The sequence below is a fragment of the Saccopteryx leptura genome, chromosome 7 (genome assembly GCF_036850995.1).
Source record: "Saccopteryx leptura isolate mSacLep1 chromosome 7, mSacLep1_pri_phased_curated, whole genome shotgun sequence".
Classification (NCBI taxonomy): Eukaryota; Metazoa; Chordata; class Mammalia; order Chiroptera; family Emballonuridae; genus Saccopteryx; species Saccopteryx leptura.
In genome coordinates, this window is record NC_089509.1 from 52223195 (window position 1) to 52247903 (window position 24709).

Here is a 24709-nt window from a genome sequence, read left to right on the forward strand (position 1 = left end):
AAAAGGGCACCATAGTTATAATTAAAGACCTGCTTTGTTTTCTGTGATTCCTACAAGTTTTATTAGTTTTTAAATAATAACTTGGAAAATGTGTGAACTTAACTGACACCACATAAACTGTCCAACCAAGTACAGAGTGGAGAGGGAGATGATCAATGTTAATGATGTCATGCACTTTAAAAAATATTTGTAAAAATTATTTATTGATTTTTTTTAGAGAGAGAGAAAGAAACACTGATTTGTTGTTCTTCTTGTTTATGCATTCATTGGTTGATTCTTGTATGTGCCCTGACTAGGTATCAAACATGCAACCTTGCAGTATCAGAACAATGCTCTAAAACTGAGCTAGCCCACCAGGACTATACACTATGGACTGAGAAATAATTTTTCTGAAAAAGTTAATGTTTGCCTACAAATGTCTACCTTTCATATAGTTTTCTTCAAATGCAATCATTACATGCAGAAAAAGTCAGACTCCCAAAAATTTTGTTCTTACTGAAATACTGTGCTGTCTGTGATTTTCATGAGTTTGCCATTTTAAGAAACTGAATGTAGTACTTACGCAAAAACAATGACGATAAAATCAAGCCAGTTCCAGGGGTCACGAAGGAACGTGAATTTTCCTATACAGAAGCCTCTTGCAAGGATTTTTATAAGTGATTCAAAGGTATATATTCCGGTAAAAGTGTACCTACACACAAGAATCCATTGGGGTATTAAGCACAAAAACAACACAGCACATGTGAATCTTTATAATTTATTTATTTTTTTCTGATCAACTAAAGGCATCCACTGCAGTGTGGCTCTTGGTTTATGGACCCACTCTAACTATTAGAATAAAATACAGTTAATATCAGAAACTCCTGCAGAAAGTAAAGGTACCAAAAATTAATAAGAATATAGGTTTAACTCTGCCTAGAAAATTCTTACATTGCTTCTATCAAAAATATACCCAAAGATAAGAAATATGTTACATGTCTAACAACAGGCAGTGTATCTCATAAGTTCATTCTTCCAGAAAAGACTATCACCTAATTATTCTATTCTACCACTACCAGGTTTATATGGAAGAGAAGGAAAAAATAATTGCAAGAAAAGCAACTATATAACATGAGAAGATAAACACTATGATTTTTTATCAATGGAATAAGTTCTTGGTAGAATAAGGAAATGATAATACTAAGGCCGTCTTCACATGCACTTATACCCACTTACTCTACATTCTTGGTCCAGTCTGGAGGGTTACTCAAGGTCATAAATATGCAGTTCGTCAGAATAGTGCACATGATAAGCATGCCAAATAAGGTAGCTTAGAATTAAGGAATATGATGAAAGACCATGGTGGGAACCTTGAATATTTAGTAATAACACTTATTGAAATATTTTCCTTAGAAAACAATTATTAAGTTTATAGACCTTCTTTTTAATTTCATTGAACATAGAAGTAATAAGTAAAAGTAATTATCCAAACATGTTAAAACTGCCATTCTCCCAATATTCTCAAAGACCTACACCAAATTATATTGAAATGAGAAACCAAAACCAGTCTTTTCAGGTACAAAAGGACTAAACATCTATATTTAAGTAAAACAGAAAAGCTACACTTTTAAAGAACCATGGCAACTAAGCATTTTAAAAAGGATATGCATGTACTAAAATCTTAATAGATATTCTTCTTAGAGGATTGAAAGGAGAGAGCATGTACAAAGCAGGTGTGGCATTGAAACGGAAGATGGCTTTCCCTCTGTTCAATACTATGAAAGTCTACAAGATCAAAAAGAAAATAGGATAAAATTGAGAATCCAAAACTTTACTCTAGTACATTAATCTCAGCAGTTTAAGTCTCCACGTGGCAGTGTCCTACTAAAGAAACCCTGCCATCAGACTCCAGCGACTCAGTTCCAACACCATTGATGCAGCTGTATGAATCATCGTGGCCAATGACCTCTAAGTCCATTACTTCTCAGCAGATTAAGCAGTGAACTATTTATGCGCATGTATTGTTTAAAGCTCCCAAAATACGTCTTCTTTTTTTATATATCACTTCAACACCATAGCAGTAACAATAACATGTGGCCATTGGAATTAGTTTAAAATACGACTTTTTTCTTTTATTACGTTTCAGTGCAAACAAACCAAACAGAAACTATCTATCCCTGATTGTTACTATAACACCTTGAGACTTTTGCTACTTATTGGCTACTGTCATGATTAGTAGCAAATGCTCCAAAATATAAATTCCTTCATAAAATATGTTCACAAATTTAAGGAATATTAGAGTTGGAAGAATCTTAATACCCAGATCAATGTTCTTATTCTAGATGTAATACTAATTAAAGCAAAAATAAAAGGACACAAATTAAAGGACTTGCTTGCTATTATCCATGGTGATTTATTTATATATCAAGTGAGAGGCAGGGAGGTAGAGAGACAGACTCCTGCATGCACCCGAATGGAATCCACCAGGCAACCCCCATCTGGGGCTGAAGTTCTGTCCATCTGGGGCTGCTGCTCTGTTGCTCAGCAACCAAAATATTTTAGTGCATAATGCGAGGCCATGGAGCCATCCTCAGTGCCCAGGGCCAACTTGCTCATTCGAGCCACGGCTGCAGGAGGGGGAAGGAGAGAGAGAAAGAGAGAGAGAGGAAGGAAGGAAGGAAGGAAGGAAGGAAGGAAGGAAGGAAGGAAGGAAGGAAGGAAGGAAGGAAGGAAGGAAGGAAGGAAGGAAGGAAGGAAGGAAGGAAGGAAGGAAGGGAGGGAGGGAGGAAGGAAGGGAGGAAGGGGGAGGGACGGAGGGAGGGAGGGAGGGAGGGAGGGAGGGAGGGAGGGAGGGAGGGAGGAGAGGTAGAGAAACAGATGGTCGCTTCCCCTGTGTGCCCTGACCGGAAATTGAACCTGGGACTTCCACACGCTGAGCTCATGCTCTATTGCAGAGCCAACCACCCAGGGCCTGTGGTAATTTTTAAATATGATACACATAGGACAAAACATTCTTAAAATATGTAACGAGTATGTAATGAGTGGCAGGCAAATTCCTTGTGTTAACTAGAACACATTGTTGCTGTTGTTTAATCTGAATTTTATATAAGTTTATGAGTAGGTTTCTAGTAATCAACATTATTCCAAATTGAGGACATAAATTTCAGTATCTTGCTTTTTAATTGTATATGGCACTCTTCCCAAGAAAATAAACCTGAACCTGTTAAATTCAGATTCCCTTTTAAAGTCCTGGTCCCTTTCATTATACTGGTTATGTCTAAATTAGTTTAATACTAATACCTAGTGTTTGAGTACAACTATTGTTTTCTTAAGTCTCAGAAGACTGTGTTTGTTAAAATGAGTTCATCCATTATTTTTCTACAATCGTGTATTGAACAACTATGGCATAAGAGACGATGAAAAAAGGAGTTTGAACATAAATGAAGCATAAATTTTGCATTCTAAGAACTTCCTAGAAAAGTGACTAAAAACACAAAAACTCTAATATGGAACAAGAGGTGACAGGTATCATACATAGAAAAACAAATGGGAGGATTATGAGAATAAAGAGAGAAGAGGTTCACATGTCTGTCAGAATTATCAGGGAGACTTTAGGAACTTGAGCTAATGTGAAATTCACAATATTACCACAGCATTGGCCAGAGCAAGTTACCTTTTAATTGAAATTTTAAAAAAAATTAGCATGTAATTTTTAATAAATCCTAAAATTGTATCTGCAAATTAATGGATGTCTAAGTCTAAATGAATTCTTTTTCTTATTTATTTAAAAATGTATTGATCATGAAATTAGAGTGCTTAATGAGAACAGGCTTTAGATTTGGACAGATGTGGTTCTTAATACCAGTATCCGCTCTTCCGAAGCTTGAGAAGTAGCACTTAGCATCTGTGACATTTGTAAGTTTCTGGTACATCTAAACTCTTAGTAAATGGTGGGAGCAGCTGCTGCTATTATAGGCAACACATAAGTCACCAAGGATATGAAGATAATAAGACAATGTACCTGTCTTCTTAATTCCCATAGTAGAAGGTGATTGGTAATTTGTTCTTTCATAAAATTTCACTTATCATAATGGTACCACATAGCACTATTTAAAAGCACTTATATACTTGTCACACCTAAAAATGAAGCCCTAACTTCTATCATTAGTTTAAGTCTTCTTTATTTTAACAAAGCATTGATAATTACACTCAAGTGTAAATTAAAATCTGAACCCAGGTCAAATTAGGGGTCATTAAGGTTTTTAATTCAAGCAATGATTATAATGTAGCAGAAATAAAGTTTTGTTAACTAGTGTGAATAATGTGAAACATTGAGGAATCAGGTCATAGAGAAGTCAACCATAAAACTGCAAGCGGAAGTCAAGACTACCTTTATCAAGAAAGTTTGAGGAACTAGGAGAAGGCATAAAAAGTTGATCATTTAAAGCTCCAAACTAAGAGGAAACAAAAAGACTTAGTCATTCCTTAGTATATGTATTTTTTCAGATATTAAGAGTAGAAGACCATAAAAAAAGATTTTTGACCTAGTTCTACCCAAGTATATCGAGAAGAAGTGGGTTAGGCTTTTAGGTGGTTAGTGTTCTGTGATTTGCAAGGAGCTGGGGTTAAGGTGAGGGGTTGAAGTCTCACTCCAGATATTCTCTATTGAATTAGTTTACCACATAGTTAAAATTACTCTATTAGTTCATAAATCAATTATCTTCCATTCAAATGCAAACATTTTCTCCTTACCTCCCAAGTCACTTTAAGCTAATATTAATTAGTTGATTTCTCTGAATTGGGGATTATTCCAGAAAGGTGCCTTTTCTCCTTAATAGGTAGCTGGTTAAGAAATACCTAAGTCTACTCCGGAAATGGGAAACACAGTAGCTTTCCACGGAGAGCCAGAAATGTTTCAGGATCAAGTGCTACGTAAAATGGGAAAGTACTTTTTGTTTTGACTGTTTCATTATTTATTCATTCATTTTTTTTAAAGGTCGTTAGCATTGTAGTTGCTACACAACAGAAACTAAACTAAAAGGAGTTGCCCAATAGAATATCTCAGTAAGGAGTCAAACCAACTTGAATTTAAAAAATCTAATACAAAATTTACTAGTGTGTCATATTTTGCAAGTTAGTTAATTTCCCCAAGCCCTTTACCTCATCTAAAAAAATAGGGTATTACTTCCTATCTCATCAGGTTGTGATAAACATGTATGCAAATTTGTCTAAGATGTCTGTTCACTGACACAATGACCCTCAATACATATTCTTTCCTTTCTGTGTCAGATTACTGACTGGATAAGTAGATGCTGTGTACTATTTCAAAGGCCTCTCAGGTATTCTCTATCGCCATACCATCAGCTTCTTGAGATGTTGGTTCCATGTGAAGTTAACTATTAGCTATTGCTGGTCACAGAAACTACTGCTGGGACAGATGTTTTTCTACCATCAAAATTAAATTCGTCACATTTTCTGTTACTCAAGATATTTCACATGTTCTTTATTTTATTTGCTAGATATGTTATCAAGAAATCTCCCTTTTATTTATTTCTTACAAATCAAAATAATTTTTTATAACGACTTTAGCTTCCCTTTGCTGACCTCTCAAAGCCAAGTCTGCGGGCACTTGGCTATGCACAAAGCCTTGTTGGAGAAAGTTACGAAACATGCTGATATTATCCTTTACTGTCTCCTCTATTCTACCTGGGCGTGTCTGCTACTATGTCAAATATTAAATGTAATCCTTCACACTGCTACTTTCAACATTGACTCAACGGCAGTTTTTACTCCTGTCCTATGGAAAATATTGACACAACATTTAACATGCATTTCGCTGATGTGCCTACATTTACTTCAACATATTAGACTCTTACATCCATTCAGTTTGCCACACAATCTTCATACAATAAGGCTTCTCTCCACCTTTCTAATGCAACTACAATCTGACCTGTAACTTGTACCTTGTTGTAAACTCATCAGCAACTAGCTACATTATTCCAACACTCTATTTTTCTCCCTGAATGAGAATAATTATTTTTACTTTCAAATGTGCTATTTTACACTCTATGTATGAAAGGTTTTCAATTGATTTGGTACCTCAGGTGACCACTTTTCTGGTGGAAAATTTCTTAACATGTACTGACTGCCACCAACTTCCTCTTTTTATTTGCTATCTACCATTATCTTGCTTTGATTTCCATCATCTAACACAAACTGCTTACAAGAAGTTACCAACCCACGCTCCTTGTTCATTCCAATAGACTTTCTCTATCCTCATCTTTCTGGGTAGTTTAATGAGATATTCTTTTCCCTTCTTCTGTGAACAATAGAAAATTTTCTGTTTTATGCCCTACCTCTCTGACCATCTCTGGATCCTCTTTCTCTCTAACACCACAAATGAACCAGCTATCAAAACTTCATTATTAGTTGAGTGATCTTATATATTCCTATGGAATCAGCTGTCACTTCCATATAAATGCACTCTGGACACATCCCCAGGACTTACTTGTCAATTGACAATTATTTTTGTTTCTACTGGTATGCATTTATGGCATGTCCAACAAGGCAGAACATTACACTGAACACTTATGAAAGATTACAGAAATCATAATGGTATGACAGAACCAGTTTCAATAAAAAATTAGAAAAAGTATACATTCTGAATATGTATTTACTTAAATATTTTTGTCCTGACATGGTTTTTCCTTAAATTTCACTCTAATTTAAAATAACTTTCTGTACAGACAGAAGCAAAGACCACATGCAAGCAGTCCCAGTCCACTCGCCTTCTGGTCTGCGTAGTAGGGGTCCAGGTCCTCCAGCGGCTCCGACACCATGCCCGGGGGGATGTCCCCATAGATGAAGGGCAGCTGTTTGCCAGCTTCCAAGTCGCTGCTTGGCTTTGGGCCTCTTTCATCATCATCTTTCTTTTCTTCTTTGGGCTCCTTTGTTTTTCCTTCAGCAATACGTTGTTCAATGAGGGCAAGAGACTCTTTTGTGAAGTAGACAAAGCTCTGAGGTCCCGGGGGAGGCAACATTGCCATCTTTTCATCCTGTAGATTTTATTTCCCCTTCTGCTCCTTCATAACAGGCCTAAGTGGAAACAAAAGCCTTAAGTGTTTGCCAACCAAAGGAGGCATATTAAAATAATAATAACAATAACAATCATTATTATTATTATAAATAAACAGCTTTCTGTTTTCAACTACAGAAAGTAATGTTCACACAATTATTAGCATGTTAAGTTAGCATTAAGTGACTACTATGTGCTTATTTTCCATGCTTTCTAACCATCTTTATTATTTTTTAATTATTTTTTCCTTTTTTTTTAGACAGAGCAAGAGAGAGAGAGAGAGAGAGAGAGAGAAACAGGCAAGAAGGAAGAGAGATGAAAAGCATCAACTTGTAGTTATGGCACTTTAGTTGTTCATCGATTGTTTCTCACATATGTCTTGAATTGGGGGGCTTCATCCAAGCCAGTGACCCCTTGCTCAAGTCAGAGAGCTCTGGGTTCAAGCCAGCAACCATGAGATCATGTTAATGATTCCACTCTCAAGCCAATGACCTTACACTAAAGCTGGTGAGCCTGTGCTCCAGTCTGTGACCTCAGGATTTTGAACCTGGGACCTCAGCATCCCATGTCCATGCTCTATCCACTGTGCCACAGCAGGCCAGGCCTTTTTGTCCTTTTATTATGAACAAAGAACAACCTGCTTTCCACAAGCAATCAATAGTATTGCTTGTGAACAGAATTTCAATACAGTGGTACCTTGAGATACAAGTTTAATTCGTTCTGTAACTGAGCTCATATGTCAGTCAACTCATATATCAAACAAATTTCTCTCATTTAAAATAACTGAAATATTTAATCCGTTACAGCCCTGTGAAACATCCCCAAACCATCTTAAATTTTGAAAAAAGACATGTTTTTAATTAAGGAACACACATGTATACTTTACTCATGCATAAGAAAATACATGAAATAAAAGAAAAAAGTGTTATTTAGTACTGTATTCTTACCTTGGAGACAGACGAGTGCGGCTAACAGAGGTGAATGGCGGAGGAGGAGGGAGGGAGGAAGGGATACAGGCACTGTAGACATGTAAACTAAAACTGCACTTTCTTAACACTAAATGTAAACTAAAACTGCATTTTCCTTACTTTAAACAAAACTAAAACTGCACTTTCTTTACTTAAAATGAAACCACAAAAACTTAATTGTAAAAAAAATACACTTTCTTAACTTTAAACTTAACCTAACCTTAACATTATGTATTTTTTATTTAACCATCACCTGTTTTTGCCCTTTTGGCTACACTTTTGGCACTTTCACTTGCAGGACTTTTGAATATAAATCCATCCAAAGAGGTTTGCTTTTGCCTACCTTTTAAAATGTTACGGAAATGTGACAAACAAGTGTCATTAAAAAGTGCTGAAGCACGACCAGTTGAAACTTTTTCTGGGTGTTTCTTTTCAATGAAACTTGAAAGTTTCTCCCACATTGCCAGCATGCCTTTAATTTCACTTGTAGAAATCACTTCCTCCGACTCTGCCTCCTCCTCACTACTAATCTCTTGCAGAAGCTCCATATGTTGCATCATCTGTAGCTCCTTCGACTCCTCAGTTGAGAGTTCCTCCTCATGTTCCTCAACGAACTCGTTTACATCACACTCATCTACCTCCAGACCCACCAACTTTCTGAGGGACACAATCTCCTCCAACGCTTCTACCTCAGTCTCAGTCTCTGGTTTGAGTCCTTCGAAGTCCCTGTCTGCAACAACATCAGGCCATAACTTTTTCCATGCTGAGTTCAAGGTTCTTCTTGTAACCTCAGGCCATGCCAAGTCAAAAATGCGTAAACATATCACGATGCTGTAGTGATCTTTCCAAAACTCTTGAAGGGTTAGATTTGTATTCTCAGTCATCTCAAAAGAGCGGCAAAACAAGTGCTTTGTGTAAAGCTTTTTAAAGTTGGAAATGACCTGTGATCCATAGGTTGCAAGATTGAAGTCATGTTGGGTGGGAGGTAGAGGACTTCCACGAATTTGAACTCATCAAGAATGTCATCTTCAAGACCAGGTGGGTGGGATGGAGCATTTTCAAGGATTAGTAATGCTTTCATCGGGAGTTTATTTTCTTGAAGATATTTCTTCACTCAGGACCAAAGACGAGATTTACCCATTCAGAAAAAAACTGCCACATAACCCATGCCCTAGCATTGGCATGTCACATAACCTGCAGTTTTTAAGAATCTTGTGAGTCTTAAAGGCTCAAGGATTTTTGGAATGATACACTAGCAGTGGCTTTACTTTACAGTCACCACTAGCATTTGCACACAATGCAAGGGTCAGACGCTCCTTCATGGGTTTATGGCCTGGCAGCTTCTTCTCCTCTGTAGTAATGAAAGTCCTCTAGGGCATTTTTTCCCCCAAAACAATCATCACAGTTGAACACTTGTTGGGGGATATAGCCTTCCTTTGTGACAAGTGAAGCAAAACATGCGGTGTACTCCTCAGCTGCCTTAACGTCAGCACTCGCAGCTTCATCATGCCTCACCACCGAGCAGATGCCAGATCTTTTCTTGAAATTTTCAAACCAGCTGTGACTTGCCTTAAATATATCTTCTGCTGCCTCTTCTGAGGTTGATGGTTCTTTCTTCTTCAATTGTCATAAATAATATGTGCCTTTTCACATATTAGTCTCCGTCACTGTATCTCCTGACAGCTCTTTCTCTTTCACCCACACCAGCAGAAGCTTCTCCATTTCTTCATGGACATTTGTCCTTAATTGGGACAGAATTGTAGTTCTTTTCACTAAATTTGCGTTTTTGATGTCATCTTTTTGTTTAAGGATGGTACAAATTGTAGATGTGTTGCGGTTGTGCAGCCTTGCCTGTTCAATCACTCGGAAACCACTCATGTTTTTCTATTATTTCTTGCTTTACTTCTATTGACATCATTCTCTTCTTCTCACCACTGTCTTTAGACTCACTTTCTTCAGCCCCATGATAGCACACAAAAAAAGTTAGTAAAAAATGCTAAACTGATGCAAGAACGAGTACAGCACAGGAGATTTGACTTGATTCTGCAGGTAACACATGAGAAAGAAGGAGATGCTGGTAGTGTGCTGCCGATACTGGACCCGTGCACCAACTAGCGGCAGCTTCCCGAATAATGACTCATATCTCAGAATTTTGCTCGAGTCTCGAACAAAAATATGAACTGAGTTGCAGATGGTATCTTAAAAAATTTGTATGTTAGTCTGCCTCATACCTCAAGGTACCACTGTAGTTAATTGACTATGTGTTTGCTGGTCTGTCCAGTATTTAAAACATTTTACTAAGATTATTTACTTCATTATTTCTACAAATTCAACACTATTAAGAACATATTTTGATTGAAACTAAAGTTGAGATGATTTTTTAAAGAAGGTAGTATAAATAAGAGACATTTGCATGTATACATGCAAAGGTAGAATAATTCTGAAAGATAAGAATGCGTCATGACTCAGCAATTCTACTACTAGGTATGAACTCAGAAAAACTGCAAACATATAACCTCACAAAAACTTGTACATGAATGTTCATAAAAGCATTATTCATAGTAAAATGAGTGGAAAGAACTCAAATGTCCATCAACTGATAAATGGATAAACAAAATATGGTGTATCCTCACAATGGAATGCAATTTGACAATAAAAAGAAAGGAAGTATGGACGCATTTACAACCTGAATGAACCCCCAAAACCCTGAGAAGGCCCTGGCCGGTTGGCTCAGCGGTAGAGCGTCGGCCTGGCGTGCAGGGGACCCGGGTTCGATTCCCGGCCAGGGCACATAGGAGAAGCATCCATTTGCTTCTCCACCCCCCCCCCTCCTTCCTCTCTGTCTCTCTCTTCCCCTCCCGCAGCCAAGGCTCCATTGGAGCAAAGATGGCCCGGGCGCTGGGGATGGCTCCTTGGCCTCTGCCCCAGGCACTAGAGTGGTTCTGGTTGCGGCAGAGCGACGCCCTGGAGGGCAGAGCATCGCCCCCTGGTGGGCAGAGCGTCGCCCCTGGTGGGCATGCCGGGTGGATCCCAGTCGGGCGCATGCGGGAGTCTATCTGACTGTCTCTCCCCGTTTCCAGCTTCAGAAAAAAAAAAAAAAAACCCTAAGAAAAGCCAGATACAAAAGGCGATATGCCTCTGAATCACTAAAGCAGGTACAAACATCAGGGGCAAAGGAGATGAGTGTCAGTGGTACAACACAAGGAAGATATTTTCCTGACAGGCTCAACTAAAGTAAGATTCTCAGCATCTTCTTAACATTAGGGTCTTCAGAAAATAAGTTGAAGAGACCCTGATCAGATTCCATCAACATCCCCTAGGTTGGAGGGTATAAGGAAAGTCATTATGTCTATCTGGATGATGGGAATAAATAATGTGTACAAACTTTTTGAGTGTAATTTTGAAATATCTATCAAACGTCATAAATACATTGATTCATTTATATGGCCTTTTAGGAATATATTCAAAACCAATAATATCAGATGTTCTCAAACATTTATGAGATGTTTGTTACAATGTTTTATACTACTGAGAAATTGTAATCAATCCAAAAGAAACAGGTTTCATTAAACAAAAAATAAGCATAGAATGAAAGACTGAGCAACTGAGCAACCTTTAAAAATTGCTTTCAGACTATTTAATAAATTGTAAAAACAACTTATAATTGATAAAGGAATCATTTTACACACACACAAACATGCATTGTATATTCATCTCAATTTAAAAAATGTATAAAGTAAATCTGAAATTAGATAGACAATGTATTTAATGAAGCTTATCCCTATCTGAGGGATTGTGAATTTTCAAATTTATTTTTCTTTATTTTTCAAATTTTACAGGGAAATGGTCATGCTTTTTATTCAAGAAATGTATACTTCTCACAAAAATTAAGGGATGTTTTATCACTGCATATTCATTTTGAAATATCCCCTAATTTTTGTGAGCAGTATATTTAAAAATCAGTTAAACTTATTTAACCTGAATTTAATATATTTAATAGAATCAATATTTAGCCTTTTCATGTTTAACTTGTAATTTTGAAAAACATATTTCTGTTTTTAATATTATTATGATGACATCCTCTTTGGAGATCACGATATTGCACAGACACAAAAACTACCTTTGTGTCCTTATGATTATTTTGCCCACCTAATCTCATACTAGAGGATACTGAGAAAACTAGTGCCTAATACTGTATTTCCAAACTGCCACTCCCAATTAATTTATTAATGTCAGAGTATCACTCTGTTGTGGTTCAGGTAAGATATGTGTGTATTATGTCCACATAATTTTGTAATGTGAATTGTGCTTCAGTAAATAATTATTATCAGCATACTTTGTCTTACATACAAAATCTATATTTTAAAAATAAAATTAGTTATTCTATTAAAAATATTTTGTATAGAGTTCCTTTAGCAGGAAATTTTCATGTTACAACTTTTAACATTTCTTGTAAAAAGTAATATCTGAATTTCTTGTTTGTTATTTTAACCATGATTAAAGGAATTAAGATATATTTCATTGTTTCAAAAAGCAGGAGAATAATTACATGCATGTTCATAACTCCATAATAACCTCAAACTCTGTTTTATATTTCATCATTGAGTCTTTTACCTGCAGGTATCTTAAGTCTACTTATACAAAATTAAAATTGGTCCAATAAACAATTTTGAATGTCTGCCAACATCTGAATCAAATTAGATCAGACCTAAATTACTTAAGACAGTAGACAAATGTAAAAGTAAGTAAAATAGAATGTTTTATTGATGCTCACTGCTGGCAAATGAAAAGATTGTTTTTGAAAGTTATTTCTCTGCAAACAAATGATGATATTTTCCCACAGGTAAAATTTTGGCTGGAGTACCATTTATTTTTGAAAATATTATTTATTGATTTGAGGAGTGAGAATAATATTGATTTGTTGTTTCACTTGTTATTTATGCACTCATTGTCTGATTCTTATATGTGTCCTCACCAGGGATCTAAGACACTAACTAACTGAGGTCCCAGGCCAGGGCATCCCATTCTTTTTTTTTTTTTTTCCTGAAGCTGGAAACGGGGAGGCAGTCAGACAGACTCCGGCATGCGCCCGATGGGGATCCACCCGGCACGCCCACTAGGGGGCGATGCTCCACCCATCTGGGGCATTGCTCTGTCCCAACCAGAGCCACTCTAGCGACTGGGGCAGAGGCCAAGGAGCCATCCCCAGTGCCCAGGCCATCTTTTTGCTCCAATGGAGCCTCAGCTGCGGGAGGGGAAGAGAGAGACAGAGAGGAAGGAGGGGGAGGTGGAGAAGCAGATGGGCGCCTCTCCTGTGTGCCCTGGCTGGGAATCCAACCCGGGACTCCTGCACACCAGGCCAACACTCCACACTGAGCCAACCGACCAGGGCCCTCCCATTCTTTTTTTTTTTTTTTTTTTTCTTTTCTGTATTTTTCTGAAGCCGGAAACGGGGAGAGACAGTCAGGCAGACTCCCGCATGCGCCCGACAGGGATCCACCCGGCATGCCCACCAGGGGGTGATGCTCTGCCCCTCGGGGGGGGGCACTCTGTTGTGACCAGAGCCACTCTAGCGCCTGGGGCAGAGGCCAAGGAGCCATCCCCAGCGCCCGGGCCATCTTTGCTCCAGTGGAGCCTCCGCTGCGTGAGGGGAAGAGAGAGACAGAGAGGAAGGAGAGGGGGAAGGGTGGAGAAGCAGATGGGCGCTTCTCCTGTGTGCCCTGGCCGGGAATCGAACCCGGGACTTCTGCACGCCAGGCCAACGCTCTACCACTGAGCCAACCGGCCAGGGCCCCCATTCTTTTTTAAAGCATTCTCAAGACACAATGAAGTCCGTACATGAGCATTTCAAAAAAAAAATTCCTAGCTAAGATCAATAACGATAACTCATGTTGATAATACATATATTCCGTCAATATGATGAGAATGGTACTTGTACATATAATTTTCCTCACCCAAACTCATAACTCAGTTCTAAATATGAGTAAAACATCAGAAAAATCCCAAGCCAAGGATATCATCCAAAAAACCTGACCAGTGTCCCTTCAAATGGTTAAAATCATCAGAAAAAAGAAAAGTCTGAGACACTGCTACAGCCTAAAGATGTGTAAGGACATGCGGTAAAATGTAATATGGTATTTTGGATGGGGTCTTGGGAAAGAACAAGGACGGTAGGGAAAAACTAAGAAAATCTGAATAAAGACCCTAGTTAATAATAATATTTTATCAATATGGTTTCATTAATGGGGGTAAGTATACCATACTAATGTAAATTGTTAATAATAGAGGAAACTTAGTATGGAGGACATGGGAATTCTCTGTCTCATGTGCATATTTTTTCCATGAATCTAAAACTATAGCAAGAAAAAAAAGTTCATTTTTTTAAAAAAGAAATCTCTGATGTAGAATGATACTAATGTTATATAACATTAACAATGTCTCAGTGAACTTGACTTTGTCAAGTAAATATATTGCCATCATCTATAATGTAGCGAAATGATAATAGACCTACAAATCTGAACTTTTAATTAAAATAGGTCATAATTAATACATAAAAATAATACTTTACAAAGCACAAAATAGTATCAGTTTGATCAATAAGAGATCCATTAGAAATGCTGGTAAATTTTTTAGTCATGTTTGGGAATGTAATTTTCTACAAATGTGCTCTCTTGAGTAAAAAAATGAGCTTACAACTTATTTATAAACATAGAACTAGACTGGAGTCACAATGTCTGAGTCCTAATTATACCTGAGAGCCATTATGATTAAGTAGGCTAAAAAATACATCTGTAAGAGATTCTCTGTGTGTGTGTGTGTGTGTGTGTTTTTAAATAAGGGTAATTTAACTCACTGGGTAGTGTTAAACATACTATTTTTTTAAGTTGTTGAATTAAGGCTTTATTATATATGTCTTAATGATGCTATTATGATACAAAAAGCTCTCTTTTTGTTTCCCTGTTACTCTAGGAACTATGAGGTAACAATGAGCTGAAAGAAACCTACATATTTGACAGCAGCTCTCACTTTGCTGACATCTGAACACCGTATATAATCAACAAAACAAGGCAACAGACAGCTCCACTCTGGCTGTTAGGGATACACTTAAAATTACAAAGATCTCTTTTGCCACCTTAACATTTTAAAATCCTCTCCCATGGTCAGTGACATCCCCTTTATCATTTTCCTATTCAAAATCTGAAATCCCATGATAAAAAAGAAAGACTTTATCAGGAAAGATGAAGGAGGCAACATTTACTTCCAGTATGAACTATTATAAGTTTTCTTCCATGAGAACTAAGACTTCTGTATCAGTCTGGAAGTTGTGCTCTACAACTTGGCATCAAAGTAAGTGTCAGACTCCTCCAAAACCCACCCTCGGTATGTGAGCGGCATAACAATATCATTCCAATCTTACGTCAACAAGGCAGATAAGTCTGAAACATTCAAAGAAGAGAAGCAGTGCGCTTTATCATCTAGCAGCACTACTATTTAGATAAGAAAGTGAAAGCTGCTAGAGACTGCATCTGGAAGAATATAGGGAAAAATAATTACTAAGCCAGATAAGATTCCAGTCTTATCTGCTCTATGAATTATAAGTAAAAGGACTTTTAACAGTGCTTTGTTTTACTGATATTTGAATGCCTGAGAACTTGACCGGAGAAAAGCAACAGACAGATCCACCTTGACTATGTAAGGAACTCACTTGCAAAATTGGTTCCATCCTTGGCAGAATGACCACAGCACTTATGTTACAAACCAAGAACTTTCTGTCAATAATAAATGTTACCTCACACTGAACATCAAGACAACAGACATAAACTGGGACTGCTCTGGGCAAGCTGAGACGCATGCTCGTCTGACTTTTGAGAAGTCCTTGGAAAAATTACCAAATAGGACCTAAGATCCTGGCACTACTTTCAAATACTTTTTGTGGAAGCATATCAGACTAATTGTCTTGATTATTATTCTTTACCAAGGTATGCCTGAGTTACCATGCGCTGTTCTGGAAGGTAAATGTTATGGCTGCACAGAAGTATGAAAATAAACATGAGCAGAACTTAAATCTTAAATTATTAAGATTTAATCATACTGACATTGCTACTATTTGGAAATCCCACACCTTGCTTAAAAGGCATTCTAGTGAGTCTTAGCGCCTGGGATCTCAGATAACCAAAGATTCCCAACTTCAGTGATCCAGATACTGCGTGGCATTGCATTTAATATGCAGGAAAAGGCCCATTAACACCCTGACCAATCTTTTAATTTGCTATCTAGAAATTTGTATTATTTTGATCAAAATAAAATACCTATTTTTAGTTTTAATTATGGCAGACACTACTATACTTCCTGAGGATCATGTTTATTATTTTTGAAGATGTTTGTGCAAATTTTTAAATTGTCAACTGTTCTACCTCTGATGCTTTATCTCCTCCTTTTCCCATTCAGTAAAAGCAATGGTTAAAATCCATTATATTTAGATATTAGGTAATGGCCATATTATTTGTGACCTGAAATTTAAAAGTTAACCAAAACTTTTACACACTTAAGTAGGCAGTGAGAAGACTGGATTTAAGACAGCTTTTATAAATCTATATATGGTCCTCTTTTTTTTTCTCAGTATAATACCTCAAATTGTTTTTAAGAGTATACAGTTTCTTCAAATGGCATCAGTCAAATGTTAATTATCAATTAATTGCCTATCTTCCTTATGGATTTATCTAGCCCCTTTCACTAGAAAGCTGGTTTGAACCAGGATAACTTTCCCCTACTCCCTCAGCCCTGACAACGCCAAGTGGTTCCTCATGCCTCAACAATACTAAGGGGCTTTTCCTGACAAGGTGGGCTAGGTACACTTACCCATGTCACCTTTGAACTGTAGTCCATAAATACATAGCTTCACTTAACTGACTGTTAGAATTAGATTATGAATTCTTAGAGAGCATTGTATCCTTAGCCTGTAACTGTGTTGGAACGAAGTTAACCTGTGGCTTGATTTCATAGTTTTTGTGGCCCCCTCACAATCTAGAATATTAGAGGAAGTAAAAGTATTCCTCCAGAGTGAGGGAGTTCTGTGTTTTAATTCTAATGCTCGTTGCATGGTTTGAATAATTTGGGAGAATTCTTTAGACTGTATAGGATATATGTATTTTTCTGTAAGAATATTGTACTTCTTAAAAGGTTAAAAAAGGTAAGTGTGAGATTTAAAAATAAGATAAATAGAGAGAATTCATCACTGTACTAAAATAAAAGTATACATTAAAATAAATTTTGGGGCAGAAACAAAAGATCCTTAGAGCAGAAAAATGAAAATGCAGAGTTGAAAACATCAGCATGGGTACATAGCTGTGTACATATCAGGAAAAATAGACTCTACCATGCGAAGAGAACAAATATAGTCCAAAGCAATAATGATCAGTCTTATGGATTTTAAGACTATGTAGAATAAAATGTATGAATGAATTCCAATTTGTTATTTTGGTAAAGCCTTCAATCCTAATATAATATATACAAACTATATTTCCTTTCATCTTGTTTGACTTTTAATTATTTTAAGTCTATAACATTTGAGGGGTTTATTATTAAGGTAATAGTTCTCAGTTTTTAAAAAAGTAGATGGAAATTTTCTCTGTTGTGGAGAAAAGACAGTCCAAGAATTCCCTTACAGTACATAAAAATTCTCTTACTGTTACATAAAAATTACTATTTTTCAAAGTAGCCTTATTTTGAAAAATGCTCTACTACCCTAAAAGCAATTAGAGAATGATTCTTAAATGACTAGTCATTAGTTACATTATTTGAAATATTATTATTTGTATTAAAATTCATTTTTTTAAAACCATCATAATAACCTGCTAGAAGAATTAGCAAAGTATGCTTTGGGGATTTTTCTTTATTAAGCTACAAAAGACTAAAGCAAGACCTAAGTGTTTTCAATTTTTTATTGTACACGTTTTTATTGTATACGTTTATTGTACACGTTGTTCAATTTTTTATTGTACACTGTTACATGTGAAATCATGTGATGCCAATATTTTTTACTCTTCAACCATATTTTTAAAAATGCCTACTAAATGTTAGACACAATGCCAGGTGCTGGATACACAAATATAAACTAAGCAGTCTTGATCTTTTTCCTTTGGGACATACTGTCTATTTGGCAGGTAAAAAATTATAATTCACCACCTTTCATAAGAAAGCAATGAGATCACACTGCCTAGAAAAGTCACCTGCCCAGGACGTAGTAAGGGAGGTTTTGGTCAGGGCAAAAAGTTGAGTAGAAGTTTGCTATTCTTTACCAGGCCTGGTATCCCTAATAAGCCCTCTCCTTTGACACTCTTCATTCATAAGATTATTTATTGAGTTCTTGCTATGGTCCAGGAGCTGTCACTTTTTTGGTTTTGCTCCAGTCTGATCATCTTCACCACTCTCAGCTTTTCTAGACAACAAAAAGTCATCTCTGGCTTTGTCTTATTTGACACATATAACTTCTTAAACTCTTTACATTCTATGTCTAGATTTATCTAAACTTATTCTATTTTAAAATACAAAGTTTGCATAAAGCTTGAATAATAATTTAGCTATATTGGGGATAATATAAGCCAAAGTTCCTGAATTCTATAGATTTTCTTTTGAATCTCGGATTTAGGCAGTTAAAACTCCACAGTGATGGCACATTGTTGTCATTGTCCATGCAAACCTCCCTTAACTGTTATTTTTTCTGTGTCAGCCCATATCCCACTCCCTCCCACTCCACTCCTTTCCCATTTCCATCCTTAGGCAACCATTCAAATGCGTTCACTGTGCATCTTTGTATTACTATGTTTTCTTGAAAATTGAATACAATCTTCTACGCATATATGTTTGACTTATATAAATTGGATTATATACCTCATTCTCTTTCTTTTTTTCTTTACTAAGCACTATGGGTTTAAGATCTATCCATACTACCAAGAGTACATCTAAACTATACTTTTAACTACTACATAATACTTCAATATACATGACGCCGGGGAACAAAATTTTTTGTTGCATCCACAAAAACACTTGTTCTTACCTAATTCGAGTGTGCAGATCTCAAATCTAGACATTAGTTTTTCTCTGTAAGCTACAGTATTTTTGCAACTCAAGATTTTAGCTTTTCATCTTATTGTAAAATTTTCAACATTTAGTTTAACATAATGAAGTAGAATGTCTTCTTGGGCATCATCTTTGTAAAAATATAATAATTTATATAATGCAGTAAATACACTAAAAGATATGATTGCATCAGAATTTGTCTACAATTTCAAAATAGAACATATTAAAACACTTATTTTAATCATAAAATTTGCACAAAACTTATTTAAATTCTATTCAAGCAAAACTTTGCATTTGTAGCTCTTGTGTTTGTGTACTTGTTGAGGACAATCTCGTTTGATGCTCCAGCAGTTGTCTGATCATCACTAACAACTCCAAGATTTTCAGGAAACTTATCAAGGTGAATGTTCAGGAAATAAATCTTAACGCTCATGTTACATCCAATGTCGCGGAAAGCCAACAGCATCCTTTGAACCAGAAATTCACAGTTTTTTGCTTTTTTGTTGCCAAGGAAGTTCTTTGTAACTGCCATAAAAGACTGCCATGCTGCTTTCTCCTCCTTATTCATCTTCCTGAAAATTCTTCATCACGTATGAGGGTTCAAATTTGAGGTCCATTGAATACACCTGCCTTTATCTTCTCAAAAGACAAGGTAGGAAAAGCAGAAATAATATGTTGAAAGCATTCACTTTCTCTATTCAAAGCTTGAACAAACTGCTTCATTAAGCCAAGTTTGATGTGAAGTGGGGGAAAAATGATCTTGTCTCGATTAAATACAGGTTGATCCAAAATATTTTGCATCCCTACTTCCAGAGCTTCGCGTTTCAGCCACTCCTTCTGTGTCCAGTGTTTCTCCCGAGCTCAGCTGTCCCACAAACACAGAAAGCAAGGATACTTCCTGAAACCTCTCTATTGTCCTAGCAGGAAATTTACCATTTTAAGATCCACACAAATGATCCAGTTATGTTCCTCATACTTCAGAAAGTCAAAGACAATTTTTATGTCATTATAATCTTCTTGCAGATGAGTTGAATAACCAATTGGAACCACTGCATAAACATTACCGTTGTATAGGAGAACACATTTCAGACTTCATTTAGAGCTGTCAAGAAATAGCCGCCATTCTGTTGGACTGTAAGTGGTAACACCTAGCTGGCTGAGAAGACTACTGATATCATGACAGTAAACAAACTGTCTTCGAAAAAAAGTCCACAAAAATTTGTTCACTCTTCCTGAAATGGGATACTTTAGCTGACTGGTAAAGTACATTCTTTTTTTAAAGCCTGGAGGCTAATAACACAGCTGCTTTCTTTGATAGGCCCACATCTCTTACTAAGTCATTCAATTCAGGTTGGCTAAACTGCTATTAATTACTGCTTGGCATCAGAAGAAGACCCTTCAGATTCTACAACCATTTCCTCATGCATCTTACCAAAATATACTTGATCACCATGTTCACTTTCTTCATCCTTAGAAGAAATAAAACCTTGAAAACTGGAACTGGGAGTATCTCAGAGTGTGGGATAGGTTGTATTGCTGAAGGAATATTAGGATATGCGATCATATGCCATTTTTTCTAGCCCAATGCCCTTTGTATGGATCAGACAGAAATAATAGTCACTGCTGTGGTCCTTAGGTTCACGCCAAACCATGGGAATACCAAAGGGCATTCCTTTGTGTTTTCCTTTTGTCCAGTCACAAAGCATATCCTCACAATTACAACACACAATATAAGGAGCCCAATTCTTGTCTTGATCGCCAAGGGGAACTTGAAATAGTCAATAGCTGCACATGTCGTGAATGATGAAATATTGCGCCTTTGACATTAGAGTGTGTAACAGCCACATATATAACAGAAGGTGTCAGGACTATTACACTTACGCCTACTCGAAGAAGCCATGATTCAATCTTTAAACAAAATAAGAGGATGTTTTTATCAGATAATAATTTTTTACATTTAAAAACAACTAAAATTATGTAAAAGTGATGTTTGTAAAACATTAATTGTCTTGTGGTTATGTTCAATCCAAGAGTCATTGCCCTTTAACTCCAATTTAAAAGCCAATGCACGCCATTAACTGTAATAAAAAGAAATTAAAATTGCATAACAACTAGAGCAGGCATCAAAAAACAGATTTCAGATTTGGAATCAGCGATACAGAATTATATAGAACTAGTTCTAAAACCTCATGTAACAGAAAATGAGAAAACATTTGTTTCCCAGTGTAATCAGACATTTTATCTATTTGCTCTCTTGTTGGAATGTCTGGGTGCCATTTAGCTCCCCACAACCCAGAGACAGATCCAGGTTTTATAGGCCTGTAGCTTATACAATTTGGGGTTGGGGAAGACAAAAATATAAAATAAAAATACAAATTAGATACAAAATTATTATTAAATGTGACCTCAGAAATTAAATGACCTCACATTTAAAAACAAACTACCTATCACCACAAACACCACAAATTCCAAAATTTAATTAATAAATTCCCTCGCACACTTTTTAATACTTTCCTACTTTCCCCACATTTTTGCCATCATGCTTTTTGATTATCTTCTTATAGGGCAGCAATTTTGAAATGAAGGGAACAGAGAAAATTTAGTCTTTCTTTCAGCATGACTGATTTTGTGTGTGTGTGTGTGGTGTTTTTATTACTGATCGTTGAGAAAATGATCTCAAATATTTTTTTCTCCTTTTATTTTATTTATTTTTTTCTTGGAGCACCAATAAGAAGGATGAATAACTATTTACTACCAGGCATAGATGAGAACTGGGAATTCAATGATAAGACATAATTGCCTGCCCTCAATTTTAATTGCTTTTTTTATATATGTTTTTAGTGCATTACCTCTTGTACTCATTTATCTCTTCATAATATACTACTTCATAGTTCCTTTCTCAAATTAGAGAATAGTCATAGTTGGGTCTAAACCACTTGGGAATTCTCTGAACTATAGAATTACAACTTTAAAGTTATAAAAGTACCACAAATTACCTATTACCTTGATGAGGAGGGGCCAACCATTGGCATTTTATGGCACTTAAATTCAAATGTAAGATGACACTCTTGAATGTTATGTTACCTGTGGTAAAATGCCTTTCTTTGCTTCAAGTATATAGGATGTGAATATTTTAATTATTCAGTCACTCCATGTCTGATTACAAATACCTGATTGATAAGATACAATATCCCTTTATGTTTAAAACACTCAATAAAATCTGAATAGAAAGAAAGTACCTCAACATAATAAAGGCCATACATGACAAAGCATTAGCTAATATCATACTAAATGGTGAAAAAGTAAAGGCTTTTCCTCTAAAATCAGGAACAAGACAGGACTGACCACTCTCTCTACTCTTATTAAACATAGTTCTGGGAGTTTTAGCCAGAGTGATCAGGCAAGAGAAAGAAATAAAAGGCATTCATATTAGGAAAGAAAAAGTAAAGGCATCATTTTCTGAAAATGACATGATTTTGTACATAGAAAACCCCAAAGATTCCACCAAAAAAACTATTAGAAACAATAAACCAATACAGTAAGGTTGCAGGATACAAAGTCAATATACAAAAGTCCACCATTTTCCTATTTGCCAAGCATGAAACATCAGAAAATGAATTCAAAAAACAATTCCTTTTACAATTACAACAAAAAATATTAAAATATCTAGGAATAAGCTTAACAAAGTATGTGAAAGACCTATATACTGAAAACTACAAAACATTACTGAAGAAATTGAAAAAAACACAATAAAATATAAAACCAGTTCATGTTCATGGATTGGAAGAATCAACAGAGTTAAAATGGCCATAATACCCAAAGCAACATATAAATTTAATGCAATCCCCATCAAAATTCCAATGTATTTTTTTTTTAAAGAAATAGAATAGAAAAATTACTAGGTTTGTATGGGACAATAAAAAAACTCTGAAAAGCCAAAGCAATCCTGAGGAAAAAGAATTAAGCCAGAGGTAATACACTACCTGACTTCAAATTATACTACAGAGCCACAATAATCAAGAGAGCATACGATTGGCAGAAAAACAGACATACAGACCAATGGAACAGAATAGAGAGCCCAGAAATAAAGCCACATATATATGGACAAATCATCTTCAACAAAGGAGCCAAAACAACTAATGGAGAAAAGAAAGCCTCTTCAATAAATGGTGCTGGGAAAATGGGAAAGCCATATGCAAAAGAATAAAACTTGACTACAGTTTGTCTCCCTATACAAAAATTAATTCACAATGGATCAAAGTCCTGTATGTAAGATTCAAAATAAAAAATTACATAGAAGAAAACCTAGGTCTTAAGCTTATGGACCTTGGCCATAGAAAACAATTTATAAATTTGACTCCAAGGGCTAGTGAGGTAAAGGCAAAAATAAATGAATGGGACTATATCAAACTAAAAAGCTTCTAAACAGCAAAAAAAAAAAAAAAAAAAAAAAAAAAACCCCACAAAAAAACCTGACAGCAACAACAACAAAAATAAGCAGCCAACTAAATGGGAGATGATATTTGCAAACAATAGTTCTGATAAGGGTTTAATATCCAAAATATATAAAGAACTCACAAAGCTCAGCAACAAATAAGCAAATAATCCAATTAAAAAATAGGGAGAGGACCTGAACAGAAGAGAACCTAAATGGGCACTTCTCCCAAGAGGACATACAAATGGCCAACAGATGTATGAAAATATGCTCATATTCACTAGCTATTCAAAAAATGCAAATCAAAACTACAATGAGATACCACCTCACACCTGTTAGATTAGCTATTATCAACAAGACAGGTAATAATAAGTGTTAGAAAGGCTGTGGAAAAAAAGGAACCTTCATTCACTCCTGGTGGGAATGCAAATTATTGCAATCATTATAGAAGAAAGTATGGCAGTTCTTCAAAAAATTAAGAATAGTATTATCATATGAACCAGCAATTCCTCTACTGAGTATCTGCCCAAAAACCTTAAAAATATTGGCACATAAAGATATATACGCAGTGGCCAAGACATGGAAATAATCAAAGTGTTCCTAGATAGACGGTTGGATAAAGAAGTGGTACATCTATACAATGGAATACTACTCAGCCATAAAAAATGATGACATAGTAACATTTACAACAATGTGGATGGACCTTGAGAACATTATACTGAGTGAAATAAGTAAATCAGAAAAAGCTGAAAACTATGATTTCACACATAGCTGGGATATATACTGAGACTCATGGACATAAATAAAAGTGAAGTGGTTACCAGGGGGAAGGGGGTGTGGAGAAGGAATGAGGGGTAAGGGTATAAAGAGGGACAAATATATGGTGAAAGGAAATGATTTCATCTTAGGTGATGGGTATACAACACAATCAACAATTCAAATGCTATAGAAATGTTTACCTGAAACTTATGTACTCTTATTGATCAATGTTGCCCTGTTAAAGTTAATTTTATAAATAAAATTTAAAATTAAAGAAAAACAAAAAATAAAAACAGGTACCTGACTGATCTTACTTCATTTTTCAATCCAAAAGCAAATTATAGATATGTATATTATATGCATGTATATATGTATATGTCTACACATGCACACACACACACACACACACATTAA

At 35.9% G+C, this 24709-nt stretch overlaps 1 protein-coding gene across 1 annotated transcript in view; it reads right to left on the reverse strand.

Annotated features, from left to right (window-relative positions):
• The window catches only part of LOC136378285 (sodium channel protein type 9 subunit alpha), a 161128-nt gene that overhangs the window by 100229 nt on the left and 36190 nt on the right, over positions 1–24709 (reverse strand). The window contains exons 2-5 of the mRNA XM_066345008.1: positions 6768–7074; positions 1646–1764; positions 1216–1305; positions 563–691 (exon numbers count right to left, since the gene is read on the reverse strand). Of these exons, the coding sequence (XP_066201105.1) occupies positions 563–691; positions 1216–1305; positions 1646–1764; positions 6768–7025 (596 nt within the window). The 5' untranslated portion in view covers positions 7026–7074. The remainder of the gene's footprint in view (positions 1–562; positions 692–1215; positions 1306–1645; positions 1765–6767; positions 7075–24709) is intronic.